Here is a 10,927-nt window from a genome sequence, read left to right as displayed (position 1 = left end):
TTGGTGAGTGGCGACCCTTCACCACTCACTAGACATGACAGTATGGCATGCCTATACTGGACAGTGTTGCCAGCTATGATACAAGGGCCAATGGCCAATGAATGTATAGCCAGACATACATGACAAACACTGTAAGAATCTTTCAGAAGTGGCTACGTACCCCATGACTGGTTAGACAATGTTGCTAAGTGGACAGTGAGTGGCATAACCACTGATCAGCTACAGTAAACTATGGATATACAGTATTTCCCTATCTCCAGAGACGGGTGTCTGCCCTTTATTGCCTGTTATCTACAGTTATTCTCATCTGCTACAACATAGTGTTAATTAGATTGTAAGGAGACATATAATTATTTTCTTAACTAGTTCAGTATGGGAAAATTTCCATTTGATATGAATAGCTTATTGCCACACCTGCATATGGATTTCTTCCCTCCACCCTCAAGAGATATATACCTGCGTGAAGTCCATGTATCCTCATCATATAGCAGAGCTGCAAAATCCACAGCGGGGTAAATGGAAATTCCAATCTAGAAATAGGAACCATGTTAAAAAACCTGTGCTCAGGGCCCTTTTTACGGGCTGTCATGGCAGAGTTTTTAGGCACCCTCTTATTTGTATTTTTTGGTCTTGGTAGTGCATTAGCATGGCCATCTGCACTTCCCACTATATTGCAAATCTCCCTAGCCTTTGGTTTAGCTATAGGAACCCTTGTTCAGGTGATAGGGCATGTGAGTGGAGCTCACCTGAATCCTGCAGTGACCCTGGCATTCCTGGTGGGATCACAGATCTCCCTCCTCAAATGCATATTCTACATCCTGGCACAAATGTTAGGAGCGGTGGCCGGAGCTGGGTTACTCTATGAATTAACCCCATCCAAAGTGCGAGGGAATCTTGCCATCAACTCGGTGAGTGAAAGATGAATAGACGGGAGGAAACATATGCTTCCATTTATTAGTTACACCTTATATAGACCTTTGATTTGTCTCTGCTTGTGTTATAGTCATAAATGATTCTCTGAATATATTTTAGTTATATATGATTTTAGAATGTTTACATGCACTTTAAGTTAATTATTACTTTAACAGGCAGAAGAAAATATGTTAGCCCATAGAAATCATCATCAAGCAGTACATGTATATATCTTATTGTTACACTTTTATTTATATGCTTACCTTAACATAACCTATAGCTCAGCTCACTACATGGAAATTAAAGTATGGATTGTGTACAAATGCTGAATACTTCAATAAGGTATACCCACCTGTATATACTCACCTGTCCAGCACCAGTCCCAGTTTACTTGCCCTGATGATGCATTGTCCTAGCTTCCTGGTGTTCTGCCTCAGGGATTGACTGCAATGTGTTTATCAGGAACATCATCAGGAGAGCCGTGAGAGCGCATCATCCAGGAGACTAACACCTGTCCCATAGGCTGTGAGGCTGGAGGAATAGAGCCCCCTTAGGGACTTGACTAAAACTTCGCTTTAATTCAATTACTTAAAAAAGTTTCCTGAGAAATTTACCCACAAATATTAAAAATACATTCTCCATTGCTCATGCAAAAGTGCAATTTTTTTTTTACATATATATTTTAGATGTTATTGTCACTGATTATGTATATAATATATCTGGAGAACTAGGGATATAAAAAAAAATGGTGCACTTGTGCATGAGCACTGGAGTATGTGTTTTTAATATTTTTGGTAAATTTCTTAGCAAACTTTCTAAAGTAATTGAATAAATGGTGAGGTTTTAGTCAGGTCCCTAAGTGGGCTCTATTCAACGGGCCTCACAGCCTGTGGGACAGGTATTAGTGGTCATATTGGACCCCTGACCTCCGACTAGGAGGATTTCTGATTGTTGCATCATCTAGAACAGAACAGAGCAGAGCAGGGTGAGTATAGGATATTTAGTGTTTATTGTTGGAAAATCCATATTTTCTTTATAGTTGATACTAAATACTAGTGGTTTCAGACCCTTATCCCTCCAGATGTTGCAAAACTACAATTCCCACCATGCATGGACAGGCAACATTCTGGGACCATTATATATGGCAGTCCTGTGGCTCTGTTGCCAGAAATCTAGCAGGTCTGGATTGTCAGTCACTGTCTCAACACATCTGGAGCAACTTGTGTGCGGCAACGTGAACACATGTACAATCATTGGTTGTGACACACATTGCCAAAGTCACCATATAGCCCTAACCTGATTATATAACTCTTATCATAAGCATCTAGGAATGCCTGTAGCACATTGCGAGGTACAGTACCTGATAAATAATGAGCATGATGATCTAATATTGGAACGGTCTACTTCTCTCTTGTGCTATATACTATAATGTGAGCAGCAGGTCTACATCTTATCTAACCACTTAAAAAACAAATAGTCAAGTTTCTGAATCTAAGCATATTAGTCGCTTCTAGTAACAGTAGATCTTGTTAAAGCTGCATGTCCACAGAAGTAGTAAGGAGTAAGTATCCTCAGATTGCATGATCCTCAGAATGATGATGTCTTCCTATAGGATTCATCTTATACAAGTAATATAATATTGTGTATTTCAGGTCAATGAAGAGACCAGTGCTGGGCAGGCTGTGGCAGTGGAGCTCTTCCTCACCATGCAGCTTGTCTTGTGTGTCTTTGGTACAACAGACAGTCGAAGAACAGACAACACTGGATCACCAGCTATATCTATTGGTCTTTCAGTTACTTTAGGACATCTACTTGGGGTATGTAAGAAGCAAACACAACCATGCTCCTTTAAATCAGTAGGCTTGCACCCACTAGACAGACCCTTAATGTGTTTATTCAAAATACATGAAATAAAGAATGCTAATGAACATACATGGACAGTCTTATTTGCTTATTCAATGACTTCTATAAAGCAGAAAAGTTCTAATTCGTGAGTAAAAGTAGTCACATGGCTAGCTGGTAAAAAGGGAAAACATGTGGTACTATGATCAGTGAGTATGCCACGCATTACTTTAATTGCAAAGCAGTATCAGACATTATGTGGCAAATTCTATTAACACATTGCGCAGCATGTCCTATGTATAATTTACCAACATAAATCACACAAGTCAAAGATGTCTCTTTAAAGGTGACCTGTCACACTGAAAATGCAGTCCAGTGTGCGGGCAGCATGTTATGGAGCACAAGGTGCTAAGCAGATTTATAAATGAGTGCTCGATTGTTACTTTCATTCTATCTACAATGTCATTAGATACATATTTGTGATCTGACATTTTTCTGCAATTTTCTTTTTTTTCCCCCAGATCTATTTTACTGGTTGTTCAATGAATCCAGCGAGGTCCTTTGGTCCTGCTATCATAATGGGATTGTACAGCTATCATTGGGTAAGCACAAGACAAGGCCTATCTACAAAACCCACTTATGTCATGTGTCTCACTGTGGGTCTCATGTCCAAAGCGGACAGCTGCCATTTTGGGTCATGAAACCAGCGAGATTGGGATTTGTTTCCATAACACAGACAGCAAAATGCGCATGACATACACTCGTCTATAGGCAGCCATAAAGAGGTTGTCTACCTTAAATTAACTTTTTCCCTATCTGCAAGATACCACCCAAACTCCTTTGTTATGAATACAGCTGAAGGTACAGCATGGGACCCGCGGTTATATTCATTCCTATGGAGCCGCCAGAAAGAGACGAGTGCTGTACTCGTCTCTTTCCAGGGGCTCCATTCCTTCTTTAAGAGCCGCCAGAAAGAGGTGAGCACAGCACTTTGCTCTTTCCAGCGGCTCCATAGGAATGGAAAGAGCCGCGGGTCATGTGCCGTACCCATGGCTGTCTTCATAACAAAGGAGAAGGGGGCCAATCTGGAGATGGGTGGAAGATATGGAGGTTGGACACTGGCGGTCTCTTACTTGTCCCCTATCCTGTTGATCGGACAGCCTACAGAGGAGAGGCCAGAAGTGCCTTGTTTAAAACTAGAAAAATTCCTTTAAGACATAAACAGCATCCAAGAAGACATTCCCAGCTTGGCCAAAGACAAGAAATTCATTATCAATTTTAATTATAATGTGAAAAACATCTGAAGGTAAGAGTAATGGTAAGTACCTGTGTAATGACCACAAGGGCACATGAGATGTTTGCCGGTAGGACACCTGGTAACAAATCCAGTATTTCCTGACCTGTGTAAATAAACATAATTTTCATGCTTACTTCCAGGTCTTCTGGGTTGGTCCCATGTGTGGCGCCATCTTTGGGTCTTTGATCTACAATTACATACTGGTCCCACCAATGAAGAATCCTTTGTCCATCCTGCAAGAAAGCTATGACCCAGAACACGAGTGCGAGAGAGAGGAGCACCGCAAACAATCTGTGGAACTGAGTTCTTTTCACAAGAGTACAGAGAAAGTGTGACGTCACAAAGGGAAAAGGTGGCATTATAAACAATACAATGGACAAAGTATTAAAGCATACCCCAACTACCATTTTGTGGGCGGAATCCACGTGTGTGACAATGACATCTATTAGGCTACTTGGAACATTAATACTATTTTTATTACTATTAAATTTCATACCAACATATTTAATTGTACAGTTTAGTACCTATGTATAACCCATGAATGATATTCCTTGTTTTGATACTACATACACCAAAGAAATTGTAATGATAATGTGAAGATGTTTGGTAAATGTAATATATGTATAAACTTAGGTTGAGTATTTTCAGTATATATAATGTGGATTTGTATGATATAATTGCTGTTTTATGACTAAATAACTTATAAGGAAGCATTATTCTCATCAACTTTATCAGACTCCACACATGAAGGTTTATATGTATTGTTTTAAAAAAAATTTTTTATAGCAAATTTAGGCAGGCTTCAAAAAACTTAAAAGGGGTTATGTAGGCTTAGAAAAACATCTAGAAACAGCATCTTTCCTGTCCATTGTTTGGGTGTGGTTTTGTAGCTCAGTTCCATTGAAGTGAATGGAACTGAATTGCAATACCACACACAACCTGAGTAAAGGGGTAGTGCTGTTTTTCCAATAAAGTACCTGTGTTTTCTCTAATCTTGGATAATCCCTTTAAAATGCAGCTGTATTTTATTATCCAGGTTATGGATATAAAACTTAAAGGGGTTTTTACGATCAAGCATACTTGTCCCCTATGCACAGAATAGGGGACAAGTAATAGATTACAGGGGGGTCGACCTCTGTGATCTCTAGATCAGCCCCGACTGCTTTGTTCTGAATAGGGTGAGTACAGCTCTCGGCTCTTTCTGAGGGCTCCATAGAAAATGATCTGAAGATCTGAAGGTCATAGAGATAGGACTCCAATCCCTTCCAGCAATCTCTTACTTTTCCAGTGGATAGGGAACAGGTAAGTTTTAACCGCTTTAAAGGGGTTATCCAGCGCTACAAAAACATGGCCACTTTCTTCCAGAGACAGCATGATTCTTGTCTCCAGATCAGATGTGGTTTGTAATTAAGCTCCATTCATTTCAATGGAACCGAGCTGCAAACCCCACCCAAACTGGAGACAAGAATGGTGTTGTCTTTGGAAGAAAATGGCCATGTTTTTGTAGTTTTTGTGTTTACTAGAGGGTTCTGTATATAGGGCAATGACTATTTTATATTATATCAAATAAATGTTACGATCAATGCGTTTCCTGATAGCATTATATGTCAAATCGCCATTGCAGTGTCCCAGAACATGCAGACTACTACTCCTATTATGGCCATTTCTCTTGCTGTGTCAATGCCTGTTCTGGTAAGTGTTTGCACTGCAACTGCTGCTGGTTTTCCCCTAGTATTCTCTGGTAATGTGCATTTTTCATATATATTCTCATGTGTTCCTGTGTATTATTACATTGTACAGTGGTATGCAAGGCTGTTGATCACGTGACCGTGCCAGTGCCCTGTAACCATGGTTCCTCCAATGGCCGACTAGCTCTGGCCAGGAGCAACCATGTGACCTCCCACTTCCTCCTAACAAGTTAGTCTTCCCCCTGCTTCCAAGCAAGGAGGATGTGTGTCGTCCCTCTCCTGCCTCAGAGGAGTTGGGCTTCTTCTCTGCAGCTCCCACTTCACCACTAGAAGTGTGGATCAGGTGCTCTGCTGTGTTCAAGTCTTCGGCTGTATCTGCCCGCTCAAGTGTCCGGAGTTCCTTCTCTCTCATCTGGGTGTCATTCCGTTATCTCTCATCATCGCTGCAAGGATTCACAGCAAGTATGATTCTCAAGCTATACTACCCAGCAACGCTATTTCTCTCATACTCCTACTCCCATCATCCGGCACGTATTCTCACAGCCTATGCAGCACCACCCCTGCTTTACTTGTCAAAGCCTGCTATATACCCGGTTGCATCCGGACAGAACTGTTGCTACTAGTTACCTCATCTATAATAAAACCGCTGTTACTGAACCCTGGCATTGGTGTCCACTAACTGGTGCCCTGACTAGGTGCAGCGAAGAATCGCATGCCCATCATCACCCGCAGATTCCACAGACCGGCCCTACAGCTGAGCCGCCCTCAGGCCTATACCGTGACAAGTATAACCCCTGCAGCTGCCCCGGTCATTGCCCGCTCATAACACCAGCACTGCGGAAGTGGCCCCCAGGGGCCAGGGCATCGCACCATGACACGTGACATCTGCTTCTTGTCATCTGTCGTCACATCTTCTCTGGCTTCCCAGCATTTCTCCATTGCACGATGAATGTATAAAAGACTTGTATGAATAACAGTGAACAATAAAATGTTCTCATTTTACTACTTAATTCTCTGTTCTGTCTAGTTTTAGCTTCATTTTTATTCGGCACCTCTGCAAAATTGCTCCACCTGAGACATTTGATTAGTGACGGCTCTGACAAGTCAGGAACATTATTTTCCTATTTTCTTTATTTAGAGCACTCACGTGTCAATCACGCAAACCGTGTAGAATTATACCTTAATATTATAGCAAGGATGATACTTATTCTACATATATATGAAACAGAAAGAGATTCTACTAATCCATTTAACTACTAAACTCTGGAAAGAGACTACATGCCGAAAAGGATGAAACAATCCTATCTTTGGAAACTCTATTGCTATAAATGTCCATGCAAGCACTCGTATAGTCGTAAGAGACCAAGCTCATGTGGTTTTGGATTGCAATATTTGAAAGGAACCTGTAACACTGTAACATGGAAAATACTGTCTGTCCTGCAAACACCATTTTATAGAGTAGGAGGAGCTGAGCAGATTGATATACTGTTTAATAGGAAGAGATTAAATATAATTTGTCATTTATTCCTGTTCATTTCTGCTCATTTTAGGCTAAGCAGTCAAGTGGGTGGTCCTACTCAGTGACTGATAGCTCTATGTATCTGTGGACCTATAAACAGATAGCTGTCTATTACTGAGGACACTGCCCGTTTGACTAATTTGATTTACATAAATAAATGAAAGCCTATCCTAGAACTTTTCCCATAAAGCTATATATAAAACTGCTCAGCTCCTCTATTATAGTAGAGGAATTAATTATTTTCCCTGACAAATTCATATGCCTCCGTTTAAAATAGAAGGACTACAAATATACAGAAGAGCCCCATATAGGTCTATGGAGCCTCATTAAGAGTTCTGAACTGGAATTTGCAACAATTTTAAGTTTAATATAAAAGGACCAGGGATTTACAAAGTGCAAGCGTTGTGAAATTCAGAAAATGCTTCACAGCAAATAAAGCTAGGGTCACGCTTCCGTTCAAGGAGCTCCTTTGTGGGTTCCATTTATTTTGCAGGATCTGAACAGATAAAACAATCCTGCAACCAGTAATTTTTTTGTCTGCTCAAATCCTGCATAATGAACTGACACCAGACAGAAACCATTAAGGTCATTGAGATCTCTCTGGTATTTGCCTGCATTAGTTAGAATCCATTCTTAAGGTCCTTTTTTATTACACGATTTCTCAGCCACTGGTGGACACAAATGACCAACAATCAGCGAGATTGGCACTCGTTTACAGTGACTTTACTTGGCAAGGGAAATTAGGCAGCTGTGTTGCACGAATGATCCTTGTATTGTCCATACAGCCATAGAAACTGCCAGCACTATATATATATATATATATATATATATATATATATATATATATATATGTGTGCTGTCAGTTTATATATCACACACCAGTACGTACTTACTCAGGATATCTACTTACCTAGTGCGCTGCTGCTGTGATCCAGCATCCTGTTCTCCGGCTTTCCCTTCCAACCGTTGTGTCTTCAGGCCCCACCTCCTCTGGCTGTCAATCATTCTTGAGGCGATGGTGATCTGAGGATACAGAAGCTAGATGGGAGAGCTGGATAACTGGATGCCAGATCTAAGCAGCAGCAGCGCACTAGGTAATGCAACTGCTGTGTGGTCTGCAAACTAACATTGAGGATGTATGTATATCAGTGATGTCAGTTTGCCTCTCGTAACTCTGTTTACACAGAGTTTGTTTGTAGGCGATAACGATAAATTATGAAGCCTGCTATAAAGACACTTTTACCCAAGGGTCGGGCCTATTCCCTGTCCTCAGGTGATTGCTTTTATGGTCCATTTACACAGAAAGACTATCTGACAGAATATCTGCCAAAGACTTGAAGCCAAAGGCTTTCGGAGCGGCGGGGGGGTTGTTGGGTGATCGGAGTGGCGATCGGCGCGGCGGCGTGGCGATCGGAGCGGCGGGGGTGGCGATCGGGGCAGCGCAGGGGGCTGCGGTTGACCGTGGGGCCGGGCTGCGGAAGAGCAGGGGGGCCGGGCTGCGAGCGGGGGGCCGGGCTGCGGGTGCGTGATCGCAAAACGATCTTTCCGTACGATATATCGTACCGTCTAAACGCTGATCGTTATGGAAAAAAAATCGTTACTCCGACACCGTTAATCGTACGATCGGGCCAATTATCGTTTCGTGTAAACCCAGCATTACGCTGGTCGATTATCGGCTGCTTGTAATGATCCTGGAAGACAATTGACCTGTGCAAAAGGCCTTTTAAATGGACCGCCTGGCTTAGTTTATGGCACTGAACTGACTCTCTGACAGAGGCCCTGAACAGAGCCTAGGCAGAAGTGGGAGCCTAGCTGAATAGATATTCAAAAATTTGGCAAAGGCAATGGGGGAGATTTATCAAACATGGTGTAAAGTGAAACTGGCTCAGTTGCCCCTAGCAACCAATCAGATTCCACCTTTCATTCCTCACAGACTCTTTGGAAAATGAAAGGTGGAATCTGATTGGTTGCTAGGGGCAACTGAGCCAGTTTCACTTTACACCATGTTTGATAAATCTCCCCCCATGTTTTTATGTTTTTGGTTTTTTTTTTGTTTACTTTTTTTTTTTTATAGAATTGCGGAACACTCGGAGTCGATGAATGTTATAGTCACAAAACATTTATTAAAGTGTGTCTCAGTTCGTTTTCATTATCCTTGCAGGGAACGGAGGTCAGACATTTCTTTTAGTTTAGTCATTTGTCACAGTCTGACAATTATTTTTTGTCACTTGCACGGTTATTCAGTTATTTAATGCCTTATGCAAGCAAAGAGATATCAGATTTTGGCAGAAAAGTGAGAGATAAATACATTGCAATGAATATTCTTTGACTATAATGTGAATTGATAACCTTGAAATACCATAATTTATTGCAGTCAATTTAATGTAACATGTGCATGTATCAAGTACATAAAGATGTGCATAGAGGAGTTCAAGGTATATACAGTCGTGCCTTGGATTATGAGCATAATTCGTTCCGGGACTGTGCTTGTAATCCAAATCCACTCTTAAACCAAAGCAAATTTTCCTATAGGAAATGATAGAAATGCAGACAATTGGTTCCGTACCCCAAAAATAATGATTTATTATTCTGAATAACGTGAAACAGATGAAACAAACATTCAAAAACAGCAGAATATGTGATATTATAAGTTACTGTACAGTAATGGAGAGTATGGGAAACACAAGGGCTGACAGAGACTGCAGGGAGCATGAAGGAATGAGCAGGGCAGATGTGGGCACATACATGCAGCACTCTCTGTCCGGGGAGAGAGGGATTACAGCTATGAAGAGATTACCTCCACAGTTCTGTCCCCTGATGTAAGCCCCAGCTTGAAGTGGATCTGCTATGATTTGGAAGGTGAGGGAGACTTCCTGGGTCACAGTACAGTGCTGTAGACCCCGCTATGCAGACCATGACCCTCTTCCACTTGCGCTCCCACTCAGTACAGGGAGCTCTTAAACCAAAGCAATGCTCTTAAACCAAGTCACAATTTTAAAAAACTGTGACCTCTTAAACCAAAACGCTCTTAAACCAAGTTACTCTTAAACCAAGGTACCACTGTATCAGCATACTCCAGGTTCTATACTTCTATGTACAGTACGTTATATACTGCCAGGAGCCCCACAGTGTATCAGTTTACATAATAACTATAATTTAGGTGAAATAGTAAGGTCATAAGATATGTGAACTATGAAGCTGGCAATATACAGGGTGCTCAAATGGTTATAACCTAGTGGATACCAAGTGCACCCGTTATAAATCCTCACTAAGCTTACCACCTGACAAATCCATTTGGTGAACATGTGCCACACACACACACAGTCCCCTATATTACATAAGATATAATAGTGGAAGGGGTTAACTTATTTGTAGAATCATATGCTGTGAATGGTACTATCGCTGAAATGAGCGAATTTCGAGGGCGCTCGGTTTTGGATGCACCCGAGCATGCGGCATTTGATTACCGATAGCTAAACAAGTTGGATGCAGCACTAAGGCTGCCTGGAAAACATGGATACAGCTGTAGGCACATAGTTCTATTCTTACATAACAGTTCCTCACCCTTGTAAATACACTACATTACCTTCAAGGCAGCCAGTATTCCTTTAAAAAGATCAGGTTTTCTATGGCCTGATCGAAGAACTGAGAGAGAGGGTGTAATAGAAG

The 10,927-nt window shown here is 41.4% G+C and overlaps 1 protein-coding gene across 1 annotated transcript; it reads left to right on the top strand.

Moving 5' to 3' along the window:
- The first annotated feature begins 500 nt into the window (after positions 1-500).
- On the top strand, positions 501-6,186 carry LOC138793551 (aquaporin-5-like). The gene is made up of 4 exons (XM_069972163.1): positions 501-908; positions 2,565-2,729; positions 3,276-3,356; positions 4,192-6,186. The coding sequence occupies exons 1-4, from the start codon at positions 546-548 to the stop codon at positions 4,384-4,386; spliced, it is 804 nt and encodes a 267-aa protein (XP_069828264.1). The 5' UTR covers positions 501-545; the 3' UTR covers positions 4,387-6,186.
- Positions 6,187-10,927: the final 4,741 nt, after the last annotated feature.

Source organism: Dendropsophus ebraccatus, chromosome 5 (genome assembly GCF_027789765.1).
Source record: "Dendropsophus ebraccatus isolate aDenEbr1 chromosome 5, aDenEbr1.pat, whole genome shotgun sequence".
In the NCBI taxonomy this organism is placed as follows: domain Eukaryota; kingdom Metazoa; phylum Chordata; class Amphibia; order Anura; family Hylidae; genus Dendropsophus; species Dendropsophus ebraccatus.
Note: the sequence above shows the minus strand (reverse complement) of the source record. Positions and strands in the feature narration are given on the sequence as shown.